This window comes from Neopsephotus bourkii, unplaced genomic scaffold, assembly GCF_033783945.1.
Source record: "Neopsephotus bourkii isolate Nb327-2 ecotype Australia unplaced genomic scaffold, CSIRO-AGI_Nbou_v1 NB_1663, whole genome shotgun sequence".
NCBI lineage: Eukaryota > Metazoa > Chordata > Aves > Psittaciformes > Psittacidae > Neopsephotus > Neopsephotus bourkii.
Window position 1 is genome coordinate 6776158 of NW_026902137.1, and position 19811 is coordinate 6795968.

At 53.3% G+C, this 19811-nt stretch overlaps 1 protein-coding gene across 1 annotated transcript; it reads left to right on the plus strand.

The window, feature by feature from the left end:
* Window positions 1-9532: 9532 nt before the first annotated feature.
* On the plus strand, window positions 9533-18030 carry LOC133224112 (opsin-5-like). The gene is given in 6 exon segments (XM_061375372.1): window positions 9533-9558; window positions 9560-9702; window positions 11299-11461; window positions 12006-12133; window positions 14128-14456; window positions 15751-18030. Coding segments are annotated over 6 exon segments (1344 nt in total). The 3' UTR covers window positions 16306-18030.
* The last annotated feature ends 1781 nt before the right edge of the window (window positions 18031-19811 follow it).

Genomic DNA, 19811 nt, shown 5'->3' on the forward strand with positions numbered 1-19811 from the left:
TGTGTGCTTAGGCTTTAAATGAAAAAGCTGTTCCATGAAGAGCCAACCTTATGAAGTCTGGTTCCCGCAGGGTTGGGTTTGTCTCATCACCTCCACAAGCCCTGGCTCCTCCACCTCTCTTGAAACTGCTTGCAGACAAGAAGGGAGGCAGCGAGCAGGGGTCTGTGGGTGCTGCTTGATCAGCTCCCTGCCCCGTGGCATCTCCACTGAGCGCTCTCACCTTTTCAGCCAGCTCCTTCGCGTCACTCCCCACTGCACGAACCAAGTGGGAACTAAGTTATCTCAAAGTACTCAATCCCTCTTCCAGATCTGGGTGACAACAGCTGATAAATGAAGTGCTACTGGGGAGGAGCGGTGTTGCTGAGGAGACACAGACTGAGATGGAGGGCTGTTTTCTAAGGAAACTATGCTAAGAAAATATAATGCAATTGTGCAAACGTGCCCACACAGTAACCATTTGCAGTCCCTGTTACAGTGCAGTATGGAGTGGAAAGTGCTGCTGCTGCTGCTATTGAACTCATGACTCTGCCAGGGACTCTGTGGCCCTTGGTGTGTCGGTGAACATCTCGACTGAGGTCCATCCCAGGGAGGAAATGAGGCACATACCCTGATGGATGTCAGGCTCTTTGGGTTAACTCTGGTTGGGTGGAGGGGACTGCACGACGGGGCCTCAAACTTGGCTGAGGCCTTTGTGTTTCTGGAACACAAACAACAACTAACTTTTGGTTTATAATAATCTCAGTATGTATCTATTTACATAGCTGTTTAGTCCGTAAATGTTTCTCATGAAGGCTCTTTCCAAAGCACATAAAGTAACGTAACGCTATTGCTGTGTGTTTCTTCAGCTTTGGGCTTCCTTTCTGAAGCAAATTAAAGCACAGAAATCCAAACTGACCAGCAGTCCTGGCAATATTTGGAGCTCTAAAGAGGAGTGCTAGGATTTTTGATGTTGCTCCCATTACTAACTGGCAACCAAAGAAAAGCTCTTGGGTTAGAGAGAATTAGCAAAACGCATGGTTAAGTGATGGTCGTGACTTGTGTTTTGCCAAGAGGAGACAGGTCAAATGATTTGGGTGGAAAACAAAACCCAGCTCCAATTGGCAACGGGCTCAGCACAGCGATCCCCACCTCCTTGTCCTCCCTGTCACTCCGAGCATGTCCTTGGAGCACCTCACAGCACAGCATGTGGCCGCGCCGGGTGGCCAGCCAGATCTTCAGGGAGAGGTGAGTGACTTACCAGCTCTTGGAGGGGGGATGAGAGGAGGTGGCCAAGGGGAGGGAGCAACACTCTCCGTGCCTCAGTTTCTTTCGCTGCGGAAGCAGCAGCTCTGAGGCCAATTGGAGGGGACGTGCGGCTGGGGATGGGGGGGCTGAGGCTGAGCGCTTGCTGGGCAGCGGGGTGCAGGGAGGGCGGGTGTCCGGGCTGAGCTGCCCTGGACGGGGGCACGGGGGCAGAGCGGAGCCCCGGGGCGGGCAGGGCAGAGCCGCGGCGCGGCGGGAGCGGAGCTGTCCGCGGCCGCCGGTGCTGATCCGCGGTGGCCGCCGCGCGGAACCTGCGCCCCTGGCTCCATCCCGCGGAGCTGCCGCGGGAGCCCCGGCAAGTTTCAGGCTGCGGGGAGCGCCCGGGGCTCCTTCGGGAAAGGTAAGGGGGGGGGGAAGCGCCGGCTCCTGCAGGTGACCCGAGGGAGCTGTGTCCCTGGGGCTCGGGGGTGATGGAGCACAGCACCGCGGCTGGGCTGCGTGCCCCGGGGGGATACCAGCAGTGCCAGTCGCGGCTGAGACCCCCACTCCCCACGTCGGGCAGTGGCGCGTGTGTGTGTGCGTCGGGCTGCACCCCCATGCAAAGGGGTGATGGGGGGCTAATAGGAGGCAGAAAGCAGACTTGTTTTGCCTCTAACTGATGGGGAAGGGCAGTCCTAGCACAGGAAAACACTAACCTACAAAGTGATTTCAGGTAGGCTGCCTTCTTACACTGCAAATTGTCCTTCAGATACTGAGCAGTCGCTCAGCTGTGTTCCTTTCCTCTTCTGTGACTTCTTAAGGCTTGCTTTATTTGCTGGGCAGGCAGCAGTGTCTAAGCTTCTCCTGAGCTACGTATTGCAGAAATCGATTCCTGTTATGTAGTATTGAAAGAGACTGGAGGTCAACTGAGTTTCCAGGCTCATCAGGTTTCCTCCTGCTCTCCAAGTAAGGCTCAGGCTTTGTGGCACGTTGACTGAAGGAAAGCAACTGTCCAAGTCTGGAGAGGAAAAGGGCAAACCTGACAATCACACAATGTAAAACACTTGACTTTTCAGACAGAGCGAGTGCATGTGGTCTGGCCATTCCAGCCCTGCCAGTGCCCTCCCAGGTGGCAGATACAGACATGGGATGTAGGTTTAGGCTTGATTCCTCCTGTGAACGCAAGAATAGGGTCTGTGATGCAGAACACGAGGGTTTCCTGGTAATGTACCTGTCGCAGCAGCTGCTTGGAAAACTTCATCTCATTTTGATGTCTGATTAAATTGAGGGGAAAGGAGCTTTCACAGCCTGTCTCTTCTCAGAACAGTCAGAGCAATGGAGCTTAAATCAAATTCAACAGCAGCTTTGTATGCCCAAGGACTACGTGGCTGAGCAGGTTGATTTTAAAGGGCTGTGTTGTGCTGGCTGGGTAGCTCCCGAAGAGATGTTCTCATGTGAAGTCTCTCCCAGAGGAATTACAGATTTAGTCTTGATTGAGCACAGTCATGGGTTTGAAACGTTTCTGAGTTGTAAGAAAACTCCAGCAGCTGTTTCTGTCCAAAGTGAATGTGTTTGGTACCCGGTACTTGTGCAGGTTGTGACTCTCCACTAAACACAAGGGCAGCCAGGGATGCTTCCCACTCTGTTGCACGCTCACCTGTGGGAGAAGCTCGGGGTTTGCAGCAGGCAGGCGGAACCAGAACAGGTTTGTGAACTGGCAGGGAAGGAGGTTACTCACTGCCTTGCTGCTACAAGGGTGAAGACCATGTAAGTACCTTCTGGGGCAGGTGTGAAGGGGTCCCAGCACCCCCCTCACAGAGCAGCACAGGCAAGTGCACCATCTCCTAATTCATCTCGGGGGAAAGGCTTTACAGTCCCCAGAGACAGCAGCAGGGGCAAGGCTGAGGTTTTTGCAGTGGTTTCTGTACTGATCCTCACTTGCTGTGCTGCACAGAGCTACAGGAACTTTACAGGTTCCAGTCTGTGATTTACTTTCAGACACAAAAATGATCTCTCTCCGTATTTCTGTGGATTTATTGTCTCTATGTCAATGACATCAGCAGATCTATCAGTGCAAGAGACGCCTTTTTATCATTTCCTGCATTACAAGGAGAGACGTCTGCTTTACAAATAGCTCAAGCACAACCATAACAATAAGGTCTATCCCAAGTAATACGCCAGAAATAGAAGTTCATCTCCCCTGCATCACTGTTACTTTTTGCCAGCTTGATCTCACAGGACACTTGTAGCTCCCTTGATGTATTGATGGAGACCTGCCAGGGGGCTGAAGGAAATAAAGTCCTCAAGCTTTGCCAGTTCTCTCCTTCCCTTGCTGCGTGTGTGCGTGCACGCCAAGGAGCAGGAACAATTCCTTCCAGACTGTTTATGCTGGGCCTTGCCCTGTCTCATCCCCAGTGCAGCTGTGTGACCATGGTCCCTCCTTTTTCCCAGACTCTGTGTCCTTAATACAAGGATGCTTTGCTAAAGCATCTCAGAGAGGCGGTGTGTGTCCTGTGTTCAACATTGTCTGCTTCCAAGGGCTCTTGAGGAAGGCTGAAATATGGCTTAGGAGAGGTCTATGCATTATGTGAATTTCAGGAATGATTTGCTCAGCCCTATATGAAGGTTGTTTCTAATTAGGTTAATGAAGGACGTCATTCTCATGGCTGGAGTGATTCGGTCTGGTACAGAGAGGTATAAATCACCTGTCCCTGTGCACAGACACTCTTTAATATCCAAAGAGCACAGGAGAGTAAGAGAGATGATGTTCACTGGGCTGTGAAGCATTGAGCTCCATCTGTGGAGGAGATGAACCCATAGCCCCGTTTCACCATTGGTGCTGTGTCCCTTGGCCCACCCATGGTACAGGGGGGTTGCCCCTTGCCAGCACCCCCACATCTACTCTTCTCTGCACCACCTTTGCTCCCAGGGTGAGTGACTTTCCAGGCTCCCATTCCATGGGATGTGGCTCCACATGGCCCCTTGGCTGGGTCTCGCCCAGCTTGCCCTGTCCCATCACCAGAAGCTGCACCTCCCTTCCTTGCACCTTGTAACTCAGTGCCCTAGGCAGAGCTATAGCCACCTGACAGCACGTTCATTCATCCCAAAGGCACAGGCTCACAGTGCGCACGTCCAAAATGTGCCTGTGGGAGCTTTGCCCACCTTTCATCTGTTTGTAGTTAAGGAGAAAGAGTCACATCCTCAAGAAACTCAGAAGCTCATGAATGTGCAGCAAAACCTCATCCCTCCTTCCCTCACATCCACAGTGTCACACTGTGGGTCTAATAACTTGGTGGTTTTCTAATGTATTTAACCTTGGCATCAATTAAAATGCTTTGGCACACAAGGAAGGGAGAGGTGGGCTCCTCAGGACATTCATCACAGGAAGCACATTGAGATTGGATTTTCGTTAGCTGTGAAATCAAATGCTCTGAAGCAGCTTTTTCACCTTGACAGTTAAGAATATGCATCAGTGATGTTCCCATCCTGCCTTGCTCCTGATGTGCTGGGGAGCAGGGATCCCCATCTCCTCAGAAACCTTTTAGAGAGTGGCCTGGAAAAGGGAGAAGTTGGGCTCCAACCTCTTCTGCTTCCTTGTGACGCAGAAATCTCCTCAGAGAACTTTTCTGCAGCATCCCATTGGTTCTGCCTGCTCTTTTCAGCTAAAGCCTTAGATCCCATGGCTGCCTGGCAGCCTGCTGTCTGTCTTCCACTAAACCCAGATTTACCATCGATGCTTTTTCCTAAGATAAAATGACTCGCAAGATTTTAAACAAAACCTCAACACAAGCCCCATTATTTTGCTATTCCTTATGAGTCACTGCATGGGACGGTGAGGATTTGAGCGCAGGGACAAGATCCACACAGGGAAGTTGAGGGAATGTTTCCCTTTTTCTTGCTAGGGGTTTCCAGTACTCGTTGGGATTGTCAGTGAAAATCTCAATGGGGAACCTCCACTGGAGGGTCGGTAAAAGGAAAGGTCCAGCTTGAACCCTGGGTATGAAAGCATTTGTGAGGGGCTCCCATTGCATGGTCAGTAGCAGGTACCCAGGAGCATCCTTTTATCGGAATGATTGATCTCATGAAGGGAGAAATCATTTCCCAGCCCCAGAGCTAGGTGATGTTGTGGTTTCCCTGCAGGCAGCAGTGTGTGCTGGATGCTCAGAGCCTGGCTTGCACTGGGCTGTAACCTTGCAGGAGCTGTGCTGCTTTCTGCAGGCTGCCCCTGCAGAGGGGGCACGCTGAAAGCACAGGGCCTGGAGCTGCAGCCCCCGGAGCAGGTAACAACAGTTTTGTTATTGGTGGAAGATGGGCCCAGCACAGACCAGGGCGAGGAGGGACAGTTTAAAGCTCACCTCTGTGCTGGGGTCTTCATCTGGGATGGGCTGGCTCTGCTGGGGACTCCTGTTCATTGATTCCCCAAGCCCCCAGGGAGCAGATAGGAAAAGGCACCCGGATTCCATGGGATGGACACCGGCACATCCCATGCCTCGGCCAGGCAGGCAGGGAGGAGCTTCCCAGAGCTGCGGGTGCCATCAGTCACGCTGAGGACACAGAGAGGGGACAGTCACCTTCAGCATAAACCTGTAAGGGACTGCCTGAGAGCAGCTGGCAAGCCAAGCACTGAGGTGCTTTTAGTGCAGTGCTGGTGCAGAAAGATGAGGCAGTGAATACCCAGAGCAGGCTGAGGGATGGTGTGCAGCTCCCCACGTTAATATCATAGAATCATAGAATAGTTAGGGTTGGAAAGGACCTTAAGATCATCAAGTTCCAACCCCCTGCCAAGGGGAGGGACACCTCGCTCTAAACCATATTACCCAAGGCCTCGTCCAACCTGGCCTTGAACACTGCCAGGGACGGAGCATTCACAACCTCCCTGGGCAACCCATTCCAGTGCCTCACCACACTCACAGTAAAGCATTTCCTCCTTATATCCAATCTAAACTTCCCCTGTCTAAGTTTTAACCTGTCACCCCTTGTCCTATCACTGCAGTCGCTAATGAAGAGTCCATCCCCAGCATCCCTATAGGCCCCCTTCAGATACTGGAAGGCTGCTATGAGGTCTCCATGCAATGGAGAATATGAGCTGGGGTAGTTTCCTGCCTAAACTTTTTTCCCTCTAGGCAGAGCTCAGGGTGGATGTCAGCTCATTGCTGCTCAGACCCGCACCTTGAGTGCCCTGGTACTTACACTGTGTAGATGTTTAAGTGGATGGCCAAGGAGTTTGCATGGAGCAGCTGGAAAGCCCAAGCGGGCGGATGGTGGTTACAGTGACTTCTCACGAGCAGCATCTGCTGCTGTGGGGCCACGCTGAGAGGGCTCAGTTCTCTGTGCTGTGACCCTGTGAGATGAATAGGGAGAGGGTAGGGAGGGAGTAACGCAAGCATCTTGTGAGTTATGCTAACAAAGGAAAGCAAGTTCATGCCCATGAACTGTACCTTGTAAATGAGCACATTGGAATGTATGACACCCCAGTGCCAAAGCAGAACTGAGAAAGCAATGTGCACCAGCCAGGAAAGTGTATGGAAAAACAGATCAGTATGCATCTACCACATGTGTGCTGGGTTGGCAAGGAGAAGCCCTCCAAGCCAAGTTGCTGCTCTAACACCAGCACTGTATTATTTAAAGTGGGAAGCCTGTAAGATGCAAATGTTAAGGTTTTCCTTACATATTTTAGCAGGCAGCTATTGAAAGGTAATGAATTAAATGGCCAAACATCAAACTGTGTGTACAGAATACAGTGCGTGCAAAGCTGTGGTGCTGTATTTGTATGTACTGGTGACAGGACAGGAGATGTTTGGTATGTTCAAGTACAAACTAGCCTTGTGGCTGTCAGCCTGCCTGGGCAGTCACACCACTTGGTGCTTTTCCCAATAGTTGCTTGCATATGAAACCCCTGGCAGATAACAGCTGGAGTTCAGTTTCCTGGTAAAGCACACGCTGCTGTTAAATGAATGCTTTGTTCTGCACAACATAAGACTGGAAAAATCACTGCTGCGGTGGTCGTTTCTCCAAAAGCAAAGTTCATGGCAGGAAGCTCTTTTGTAGTAGGGAACCCAGACAGAAGCAGTTAGACAACCAGGCTGTGTGTGTTTGCCTTCACAATGTCCATACAGTGCCACAGACCAGGCTTCCCAGACCCAGGCAGGAGGATGGGGTCAGTGCAGAACCTCTTTCTCATTGCTAAAAGCCAGTAAATGAGCTGGGGAAGGAGGTGAGTGGTGCCCAGCTTCCCGAGTGCCTCTTAGGGCTGAGTAGAAGGATGTAAATGGACCTTAATTTAAAATCACATTTGCACCAAGCTGTCAAACCAGTAACGTGGGCAGAACAGGTCTCAAGGAGCCTGCCACCAGCACGAGGGCTTTGGCCATGTCTACTAGAGCGAGCAAGGCAAAACCTGGGCTGCTGTTGCTCCTTCTGTCTTCAGTGCATGACACCTCTTTCTGTCCAGCACACACTGGCCAGGACTGCTCTGCAGAGACCACTTCTCTTGCTTTCCACCATCTCTGTTCACAAGGGGAGCAGGAACCATCCAGAGAGGCCTGAAGTTCAACAAAGTGAATTGAGGAGCACGGATGACCATTGCAGCTCCCATTAACAAAAGAATTAACCAGCGTCCTGCCTGGTCTGCAGAGACAACTCCATCGTACTCATGGTGTGTAGGCACCAGCCATAACAGTATTTCATTGCTTAACATCAAATGCTTGAGATAAGCTCACTGAAAAGTAGTAAATGTGAGCTGTAAACATGCCATAGGTTGTGTGCCCACCTAACCCAAGAAAGCCATGAAGTAGTAAACCAGAGGAACCATTACCCATCTGTGTTAGGCTGTATGGGCCAGTAACACAGAAACTATTGACAGGATCTCTTGGCACCAATTGAACGCCAATTAGAGCCTTAAATTAGTGTCTTAAAATACAGTTACACTCAAAGCTAGTTTACTCATTACTTCAAATAGCTCCATCTATCTGAATGCAGCCTTGGATGAGAGGTGGGCATTTTCACGTCGGTACAGACAACAAGGGGAGTTGCTCTGTGAAGCCCATGTCAGCAGAACTGGGGTTCCATTTCCCATGGCTCTTGGTCCATGTGATAGCTCCCAAACCACCTCACAGCAGTTTGTTGTTCACCTCCTCCCCATAAGGCTAACTCCCTGGTCCAGCTCAGTGTGTCCCCGTGAAGATGAGGTGATGGGGCAGGAATAAGCAGCCTGTTGGCACTTGTGAGGGTTAAACTGAGCCATGGTGCCCCTGCTCCCTGGCAGGGCAAGTTCTCAGTTCTCCCGCAGCACAGAGGGAGGGACCTTGGTGAAGAAGGCATGGATACTGCATGCATTAACTATCCCAGCAAGCAACTCAACAGCTATTGGAACATATAATTAAACCATTATTTTCTCTCTCCCCATCTTCTTTATTTTACCTGAACACAATATTTTTCCATTTATTTGTTATCAGTGAAGGGAGTGAATATCCTGAAACACGTCTGCTGTTCTGCTCTACTACCCCCTATTAACTTCCTGAGCACTTGGGAGCCTTTGTCTCAGCTGCACAAAATAACAGGGAAACTAATTATACTGATAAAACTCAATGACTGAGTCAGGCACCCTGAGAAAGGGAATGACTTTTTACTACTATTCTCTTTATGTTAATACACGTGTTCACCCTCACGTTCTTCACCGCCTGCACCGCACAGCAGGGATCACATTTAGTTACAGCTGAAGAAGGAAGGTCCCCACCAGGAGCAGTGATGTTGGGGGTGACAATCCCTTTGTGTCCCTGGCTGTGGGGTCTCCTGGGCCTGGGATTCGATGAGCAGCTTGTTGCAAGTCCCTTTGTCTGCATGGCCCTTCTCACACAGTGCGCAACTCACAGTAGAGGCAATTAAACTGCTGCTGGGATGGCGCAGGAACAGCTCCTGGCTGCATCGTAAAGAGAGCTTGGGCCAAGCCTCTCTGCTGATGTGGACACAAGGATGGTGGAGGCATGGGAAGGACCCCACAAGCCTGGAAGAGGTGGGTACTTTGCAGACATGAAGCCTCCAGCTCTGAGCAGCCGGTCCCTATGTGCAAACACACAGCATCTGCTGCGGTCAGCGCATGGGGGAGACTCGCAGAGAAGATTCAGACCCAAAGGCCAATGCTAATCAGTAAAACCTGTAAGTGAATGAGCAGTAATCAAGTGAGATTACAGCCTGATCCTGTCATCAGCCCCCTGCCCAGCCGGTTCGGTCAGCGCTGCGCCAGCACCTCCTGCAGCGGTGGGGCCATGCGGGGTGTGTGCTGCTGGCTCCCTTGTAGTGCAGTGCCAGGAGCATGTCACAGAGCTGCCCTCGGAAGCCTCACTCCTTCCTTAGCCAGCGTTCACTCTCACTTGTGTTTGTATCTTGCTTTGCAGATGGGAGATGCGTCCAACACCTCATTGTTCATCTCCACCTTATCGCAGAGAGAAGACCTGATTTTTGGCACGCTCTACTTGGTCTTTGGTAAGGAAAGACACCCTGTTATACCTGTGTCCCTGCTGCGGGCGGCCCGGGTGCCTGCCTGCCAGAGACAGTCAGGTCTTTTGTAGTCACTGGTGCTTCCAGAGGTGTCCAGTCATTAGCAGCAGCATCAGAATGGCCCTTCCCACATTGCTCATAAAGGATGATCTGCCCAAGCTGGGTGGCTGCATTCCCCTCTCCAGGGAATTGCAAGTACCAGTAATGGTTTTAAGTGTTTGAAAAGCTGAAGAACAACCTTTTAGGAATATGCTGTAACTCCTACTGCAGCCACCTGAAGTGAGATGGGTAGGGGCTCTGTTAGCATTGACAGCTTCATGACTATTGAAGGTGATTTAGACCTCAGGCTGGTCCTTGCTTTAAGAAGGTGCTGGTGAATGTCCTGTGATTTGGAGCTAGCGGCATTGAATGGCCAGCAGGCAAAGCTGAGGGGCTAGGATGTGCTCTGAGGTAGCCTGAATGTGGCTGGTGTGGATCAGAAGTGAATGATGGGCAAAGAAAAGCCTCCCAGTTTTCTTAGCCCTGAGCATTTTGTCTCCCAAGAGTGTTTCATGCCTGTGAGGATGGGGAAGCCAAGGGATGCTCACATCACTGGGACTGTGAACAGTCCTCTGGGCACCTGCAGCTCCAAAGTGTTAGTACAGCCACTAAAATGTACTTATGTGAGACTGGCTCTGTGGGAAAAATGCCTCCTGAGGCTGGGAAGGACAAACACCTCAGTGCTCTACCCTCCAGCCATTCCAAACCCTCCAAAGCTCTGGATTTGGTCAGGTTCTGTGTGGGAATCCTGTTCCTGAGGGGAATTTCAGCAGCTCTGGGAGCTGGTTCTTACCATGGCATTTGATTTACAATCTAAACCATTAGGGAGAAACTCTCATCCCACCCAACCTGCCCCAAGAACAGCAAAGATTCCCCTTCTGAGGGCAATGAAACCCCTTTTCAATGAAAGCACAGTTACATGGTGAAGAAGGTGAGAAAGCTCTCGTTATAAAATGTTAATCGCTGCTGTTGTTTGAAACACGTGAATAGCAAAGAGCCTGCTTTTGTTTAGTCTGGATTTTCCTTGATCTTCACGATGCCTTTCTTGCTGTTTATTTTGTTACCCTGATACTGGATAACACAGACCCACAGGGGTGACATTGCCAGGAAGAAATTAAAGAGACGAAGGGGCCCAGCTCCTTGGCCTCACATCAGAAGAGAAATCCCACAAAGCTCCCGTTATTTATCTAGCTGGAAGGAAGTGCCCCCTCGCTCCTTCCAGCTGGAAGAAGTGACTCCGGCCAGATCCTGCACCCGGAGCCCACTGCAGTCTCATCCCATCCCTGCCCTCCTACCAAAAGCCTCTGTAGGACCTCAGGAAGGGGAAGGGATCAGATTCAATGTAAAGCAGCTCCAGATGTGCTCACAGAGCTCTGCAGGTCCCACGAGCTCCCCTGCTCAGCCCACTTCAGACAGGGAAGCCTGGAGCCCTTTCCACCCTCTGTAGACATCTCCGGTGTTTGCTTCCAAACATCTCAAGATGATCCTGGCTCCCTTCCCGGCTCTGTTATGTACAGCACTGTTCCTCTGCCTCGTCCGCAGGCATCATGTCCCTCTTTGGGAACTCGCTGCTCCTGCTGGTGGCCTATCGGAAGAGGTCCATGCTGAAGCCTGCTGAGTTCTTCATCGTCAACCTGGCCATCAGCGACCTGAGCATGACAGTGACGCTCTTCCCCTTGGCTGCCTCATCCTTCTTTGCACACAGGTACCTCTGTACTGGCAAACAGCCCTGGGTGTGTTTTGGGATTGAAATGGGGAGATTCCTGGCAGGGGGTATGTATGGGCTCATGGGGTCAGTCTGGGGGTGCTGGGGCACTGGGTAACCTCACAGGCATCCATCCCACAGCAGGGTGCTTTGCTGTTCCTGTCCCTCAGGTTTATCACTGCTGTTAAAGGGGTTTGGTGGTGGGTTTCTGAGCTGGCACCCATGCGGTGTGGGCACCGCAGTGATGCGTGCTGGTGTGCACCAGGGCACTCCTGTACCCAAGGCTCCATCTGTGCTCATCACTGGGATGCTCAGGGAACAAATCAGGGCAAGATCACGCCCCCTTTTGGGTGCAGTCAGGAGCTGGTGCATGTGCAGCCTGTTACAGCCACCCCATGCAGGGCCAGCTTTGTGGGACCAGCAGATGGGAAATACCCAGAGCAGGGACCAGGGTGAGCATCCCCACGCAGGGGGTGGCAGGGGCTGTGGCCATGGCCCCGGGCGCAGGGGCAGGGCTGGGGTTACCGCAGGCTTCCCCTTGCAGGTGGCTGTTCAACCAGGCCGTCTGCACCCTCTACGCCTTCTGCGGGGTCCTGTTTGGGCTGTGCAGCCTCAGCAGCCTGACGGTGCTCAGCACGGTTTGCTGCCTGAAGGTCTGTTACCCAGCATACGGTAAGTGCTGGTGCGCTATCTGATCTGCGCTCACACCCCTCTCTGTTAACGTAAACCTTTGTGGTTTATGGGCCAGATCCACCTCTTCTGGGAAGACTCTGCCCTAGGGCAGCCTATTCCCAGTCAATACACAGGGTCATAGGAAAGTTTAGGTTGGAAAAGACCTGAAAATCTTAAGATCATCAAGTTCAACCATTAACCCAGCACTAAACCACTAAACCATGTCAGTAAGTGACACATCACTTAAATACCTGGACAGCCTGTTGCAAGGCTTGACAACCCTTTTGGTGAAGCAGTTGTTCCTAATCTCCAGTCTAAATCTGCCCTGGCATAACTGGAGGCCTTTTCCTCTTGTCCTATTGCTTGTTACCTTTCAGGCAGATGTGGAGAGCAAGGTCTCCCATGAGCATCCTTCTCTCCAGGCTAAAGAGCCCCAGTTCCCTCAGCTGCTCCTCATCACACATGTGCTCCAGACCCTTCACCAGCACAATTACGCTTCTCTAGACATGCTCCATCACATCAGACTTGTGCTTAGACTAGAGCAGACTCTGCCTCTGGGAAGCCACAAGCTCTGGCACTGCAAGAAGAGCTGCTTTCCCTTGTCCCAGGTGGGAGAGCCACAGGCCAAATGTATTTAATTCACTGAAATAATTACTACAGAAGGGCTGGGTTTGCAGTGTTCAGCTCCAGCTCACTTCTGTAGCCCTGTTTTTACCAGGACCTCCTCTGCAAAGCTAATGCAGTGTTTGCAGCTCTAAGCTTGGGCACCAGCTCTTTGGAGAGGGCCTGCACTGCAGAGAGCACCTGAGGGAGCAAGGGGACATGGGGATGGCCCCTGTACGTTTACAGCTCCTCTTGTTTGGAGCTGCTTCTTAACTTCCTCAGCCCAGCTGCTAACCCTCCATCTAGGAGCTATCTTCAGAACAGACTTTGGGTTAAAGGCCAAACCAGGAACTGAATGTGAGATCAAAGATATGGGTTTGATCTCCAGACCAGCCCGCATGGCGCATCCTCACCCCTCTCCCATGGCTTGCTGCTGCCTGCCCTGAGCCTGCGGCTCTTGCTGGCCACCAACCTGCTTTGTGCAGCAGCCTCAAGGATGATGCTGGAGAGCTGGTACCTCCCTTATGTGCCAACACAACAGCTCAGGAGATCACTGTAAAGGTGGAAGGAAAGATAAAGGTTAAAGTGGGCTGTTAAAGGCAGCCTGGGTACCACGGCTTTTCCCTGCGCAGGTTCTGCTCTACATTAGCTGGTGCTGGCAGCCTGGCACATGGAGTTTGTCCCCCTGTGACACCCCACTCCTTTGACCATGAGGAAATTACTAGTTTCAGTGTGGTTTTAATTGCTTGGTTTCAAAGAAAAACGTTACTCCCACGTATGGCTGAAGGTGCAGCCCTTTATACTGAGCTCTCGGAAGATCAGGGACGTTTAGATTTGACAGGGGATGGGGCAGAAAGGAAGAAACCCATCCTCTCCCAGGGTTTCAGTCTGCCAGGGAGGAAAAGATCCTTCCCATGACAGTGGAAGCATTCAAAAACATGTAGACGAGGCTGTTAGTGACACGGTTTAGGTGGTTTTAGTAGTCCTGGGGTAATGGTTGGATTTGATGCTCTTCAAAGTCTTTTCCAGCCTGGCTCACTCTATGATTCTCTGTCCCCCCACATTCCACCAGTGGCCACACGACCTCCAGCAATTCCTCCCCAAGCAGAGAGGCTCTTGCCCTGCTGTGGTTTATGGCAAACCCTCATGTTTCTCCTGGTTCCTTGTTCTGGCCACCCCAAGAGCTGGGGGAGGGGTTCCTGTGCACCCCAGGGCATTGGCATGGCTCTGCCTGCTCCATGGCTGCAGCACTGCCCTGCTCAGGGAGCCTGTCTGCGTCCCACAGCAGTCGGCCCCATCCCCTGTGCCTGGGCAGCTCAGGGTCCCCAACCGCACTCTCTGCTCCCCTTTACCCATGGGAACCCATCCTCACCCTGATCCCTGTGTTGTAGGCAACAAGTTCTCTCCCTGCCACGCCGGAGTGCTGCTGCTGTGCATCTGGGTGTATGCCCTCATGTTTGCCACGGCCCCCTTGGCCGAGTGGGGCAGCTACGGCCCCGAGCCCTACGGGACAGCCTGCTGCATCACGTGGAACGCCTCGAGCAGGGAGGCCACGCTCTACATCCTCGCCCTCTTCATCTTCTGCTACCTTCTCCCCTGCCTCCTCATCCTCTCCTCCTACTCGCTGATCCTCTGGAGGGTGCGGGGGTCCCGCAGAGCCGTGCGGCAGCACACGTCCCCCCAGCGCAGAGCCCGCAGCGTGCACAGCCTGGTCGTGAAGGTAGGGGAGGCCTCGGGGTGCTGCGGGGTCTGGGGGTGAAGGAGGCAGGACCCCGTCTCCAGGTGTTTGTATCAGTGGTGGGAACAGCACGTTTCTCCTCATTTAAAGCCATCAGGTGGAGGAGATTTCATTTTCAGCTACGTTGGGAAAGACCACCAAGGCAGCCTGGTGAGTCATTGCCCCCCGGGCTACAAGCAGAGCTGTAACTTACCGAGGATATGTCAAAAAGAAAAGGTGGATATCCTTTAAAACAGCCCAAATGTAAAAGAAAGCAGCTCAGAAACCTGGCCTGCAAGGAGAGGTTTGTGTCTGCTTAGAGGAGGGGTCTGAGCCTGGCCCGTTTCCAGAGCCTCTCCGTTGGTCTGGATGCCAGGTCCAAGGAGGTGATCCTGCCCCTCTGCTCTGCTCTCATGAGACCTCACCTGGAGCATTGTGTGCAGCTCTGCTGTCCTCAACAGAAAAAGAACATGGAACTGTTGGAACAAGTCCAGAGGAGGCCACGAGGATGATCAGGGGCTGGAGCACCTCCCGTATGAAGATAGACTGAGGAAGTTGGGGCTGTTCAGCCTGGAGAAGAGAAGGCTGCGTGGAGACCTCATAGCAGCCTTCCAGTATCTGAAGGGGGGGCTATAGGGATGCTGGGGAGGGACTCTTCATTAGGGACTGTAGTGATAGGACAAGGGGTAATGGGTTAAAACTTAAATAGGGAAAGTCTAGATTGGATATAAGGAGGAAATTCTTTCCTGTTAGGGTGGTGAGGCACTGGAATGGGTTGTCCAGGGAGGTTGTGAATGCTCCATCCCTGGCAGTGTTCAAGGCCAGAGCCTTGGGTGAGATGGTTTAGAGTGAGGTGTCCCTGCCCATGGCAGGGGGTTGGAACTGGATGATCTTAAGGTCCTTTCCAACCCTAACTATTCTATGATTCTATACAGATTGCTGGAGGGAGTTTGCTCCCAAAGCACTGTTGGACTCAGCTGGCCTGGTCCAAGTCTAGATCCTTTGTACCCATCTGACACCCACTGGGCTGAGACAATTCCCGTGTTTCCCAGGTGGGACAGGGTGTGAGTTGCCTGAAGTGAGTGCAGGTTTATGCACCCCACTGGGACATGCTGAGTCACTGCTGATGCCTGACACACCAGGGCTCCAGTGGGATGGGTCAAAAGGGCTCAGCACCTTTCCTTTGGGATGTGACCAACCGCTCGGGGTCCTGTTGCACATGGCTGAGTTCTGGGGGGGTTCAGCATCCCACAGGTGCACAGGAGGCTCACGGCACCACCATCTCCTCCTGTTCCAGCTGAGCATCGCTGTGTGCCTGGGGTTCCTGGCTGCCTGGACCCCTTACGCCATCGTTGCCCTGTGGGCAGTGCTGGGTGATGCCAGCCAGGTGCCAGCGCTTGCCTTCGTGCTGTCGGCCGTCTTTGCCAAGTCCTCGACGCTCTACAACCCCCTGGTGTACCTGCTCTTCAAGCCCAACTTCCACAAGTTCCTCTCCAAGGACGTGGTGCTCCTCCAGGCCGTGCGTACCCTGCTCTGCTGCGGCTGCCCCAGCGCTGCGCTCCAGCCCTTCCCATCCCCGGGCTTCGGGGACCGCCCCGGGGCCTGCAGGAGCTGCAACGACACCTTTGAGTGCTTCAGTAACTACCCCAGGTGCCACAAGCCCGCGCGGGTGCCCGGCTCCTCGCCCCGCTGCGCGCCCCTGGCCGTGCTGGCCGATGGGGCTGCGTGCCCGCCGCGGCTGAAGAGGACGGTGCAGGTGATGGTGCTTGTCACCAGGAGAAGGTCGGGCCTGAGCGCTGTGAACGTGGTGGGGGAAGCTCTGCCATCCGATATCATGAAAGACCTTCTCTGAGCCGGGCCATGCCGCGCTGCGTCCCACCAGGGCACTGGGGGACAAACCCAAACCCAACTCTCACCTGTGTATCCAGTGGGTCCCCATCATGTTCTGCAGATGAAGTGACATCTAACACCACCCTTGCCTCCTCCTCTGCTCTGGCTCTTGCAGCTCTGAGCCGAGGCTTTGCACTCAGAGAAACCAAACAAAACAAACCCCAGTGCCTAGGATCGGCCCAGGGGGCAAGTCCAGGGTCCTGTTTATCCCGTGCCTTGCTCTCTGGGCCCTTTGTTTCTCCATCCTGGTGCTCAGATGACCAAGTAGGAACTTGGTTGTCTTAAGAAACTGTGCTTGGCAGGGAGGGCCCCAGAGGTGTCCTACCTCCAGCGCCAGCTCCTGCTGACCATGTCCTTTCCCAAACGGGAGCAGGACGGTGCTGCTCAGCTACCTCACTTGGGATTATGAAGCATCTCGATATACCTCTCAAGAGACCCCTCTGTGCAGGCTGCCTAACCCCACTCCCTCGGTTTGAACACAAACCCACCACCATCATATAGATCGAAATGGGAGCTTGTCCTTAGAGTAAGGTTTGGGGTTGGAATAATCCTGGTGTGAGTAATAGCAGCTGCAGGTCATGCTCTCCAGGCAGGGAATTGCAGATCTGTGGCCAAGCATCATCCTGGAGACAGGGCAGAAGCTGAGTGAGACAGTGCTGAGAGAGGCTGGTTATGTCCCAGGTATGAATCAGTGCATTCAAGGGATGGGATGGGAAGAGTCAGCAGCAGTGGTAGGAAAGTTGCTGCCCACCAGCACCCAGCCAGGCAGTTACTTGTGGGAGTGCTTTACGTTGTCTCTGGTTAATGAATGAAATGGCACCACAACCCATTGCCAGAGCTGCAGCATTAAATCGTGGATGTGCTACGTGGGAATAGTGACCTGTGTCTGCATGGACACGGGAAACAGCCGCTGCCCCGCTGCCATCACTGCCTGTGCTCTGCCTGCCCACTGACCCCCAGCTCCCCCTCCTCTCTCCAGACACCAACAGTGCTGGTTTTAGCCATCGCTCCAGAACCAGGATCTGTCACTGCCTTTGCTTAGCACAGACACAGCAGGGTCCTCTCCCAAGGACTCGCAGCACCTCAAGGAACACCTGATAGCTGCAGGGTGTGAGGAAACACAGAGGGAAGGGGATGCTCTTGGCGGGGGGCAACAAACAACAGATTCATTTAAGCTACAAACTTAAACCTAAGCTTGAGGAATACTGAGGGTTTTGGGCCTCAGTGTTTGGGCTCAATTCCAGAGTAGGAGGCAAAGGAGCCAGTGTGAGCTCTGTGCTGGGGAGGGCGGTTGCTGCGTGCAAGGGTGCTGTGTGTGCCATCACTACCAGCTGCTGCTGCACAGCTCTCATTAGCACACAGCAGTCATGCTCTTGCTTTTGTCCCTTGGTTGTTTCCCCTGATCCACTTGAACTGGCCATTTCCCTGTGACCAGAGAGGGTCCTCGATACCTCTGGGGTGCTCCTGCATCTTCCCAGGATGGTTTTGCCCACGTGTGATACCTGCAGGCGGTTGGGGCAGGGTTTATGCCCAAGAGCCAAGTAGTAACTGAAGGGCCACGCAGGGAGCAACGCTCCTGCCTTTGCCCCCTATTCCTGTCATGCAAAAACCTGCACCCAGCCCCAACATGGACCGTGTTTGCAAAGGAAGGGATTAAAATCAGGAGGGAGGACGGGGTTTCCAGTGAGGGTGCATGCAGGTCACTGGGTCACTGCCCTTGAACCCACAGCGTGGGGCTGCCCCATCTCCAGGGCACTCTGGCACACAAGGGAATCACTTGGGGTCACTGCTTGCTGGTCATGGCATTCCAGATACTGTGCATTGTTAAAGTAAACTCGCTCCTGCAAGACTGGCGTTTGACTTGGCTCAGTTATGTGTTAGCGGCCGTGCTCTGGGGTAAATGGGGATCTCACTGCTGCTGCGCGCGGTCGGGATGGGAGCGCTGCTGCTGTGAGTGAGCAACCACAGAGACAGGGCATGGCCCATTGGCAGGGCTATGGGGACTTGGGGCCAGCAAACTCCTTCCTCAGCCAAACCTGGCTGTGGCTGCTGCCCATCGCTGCCCTGGGTGGACAGGAGCCTCCAGGAAGGTGACCAAGGGCTGGTTTCCCACCAGAGGACACGGATATGAAAAGCTGCCACCATCTCGTGGAGCCCCTCAGGGCCACCCTGGGATGGGGCCAAGGACAAGACCCCAGTCAGGCTGGGGCTTTGGGCTGTGATGGGCTCAGGGTCATGGCGTGGCCCAGCCACTGATGCAGCACCTGGTCCCGCCTTGGTTACAGCTGCTTTGTTCCCTGCTGCCTAAAACATACTGCTGTCCTGGCATCAGCTGGAGATGGGAAAAGAAATAACCTGCAAATTCCCCCATCCTTTATTGCTGCAGGGAAACCCCAGATCAGAACCTTCATCTGTAGTCTGGTGATGGAACAGCCAACGTTGAATAGTGGAACACTGGGTGGGCTTTAACTTACACTCATAGAGATGCTCCTGCTGCTGGGGAGTCCAGGCAAGCACTTAGCAAATCCCAACCATTTTCATTACCTCCAGCAGGTCCAGGGGCTCTCCCCAGCATGACCTGGGGCTGCTGTAACCCACGTCCTCCTGCCTGCCAGGCTGGAGCCCTCCTTGGGCCATGGCACAGCAGGTGCTGATGCAATCAGTGTCCCCAGCTTCAAATGGTGCCATCAGGTGCTGCCAATTCACCAATTGCATGGGGTTAAGAGCCCACCCCCATGAGCAGCTCCAGTGAGGTGAGGCTGTGGCTGTGAGAAGGATGTGGCTTCACCCTTGGTGCTGAGGTAGGTCTGTGCTGGGTAGGGTTTGGGGGCTGATAGCTGGGTGTGAGAACTGATTCTTTGAGCTTCTGGTGCTGCTGCAGCCTCATCATCTGCTCTGAGTGGGTGGGATGGGGCTGCGGGGCTGTGTGGCTGCTTGGTGGAGCCTGGCCCTGGTGGATGAACAAGGCAGGGCTGCCCTGGTTTGGGTTTGGTGCCTGGGCAGGGGTGCTGTGGTTGCTGTGTTTCACATTTGGTGCTGCCACTTGTGCCTTTCACTAGCAATGGCTTTATTTTCACATAGACATCCTGTTCCAAGCTCAATTGGTCTCTTGAGGCTGAAGGTGCTGAGGCAAGCACAGACATGTATGCCTCACTGATCTATACATAACCAGTGTATAGTTACTAACAGTGCAGTCTGAGATAGACTCCTCGCATCCAGACCCTTCGTACTTTCAAAGTCATCGGCTGCACAAAGCTGACAGTGCACCTTGCCCTCTGGTGTCTGTGCTCTGGCTGTGCCACCTCCTGTGGCCCATTCTCCCCAGTGGCATCTCTCAGCCACAGTCTGTGCCATTGAGCTTTAAATGCAGCCCCATGAGTGAAAACCTCTCTGGCATGGGTGACCTGGTCTGCAGGGTGCAGGAAAAGAGTGTTTAACACACAAAGCTCAGAGCCCTGGTCTCCAAAG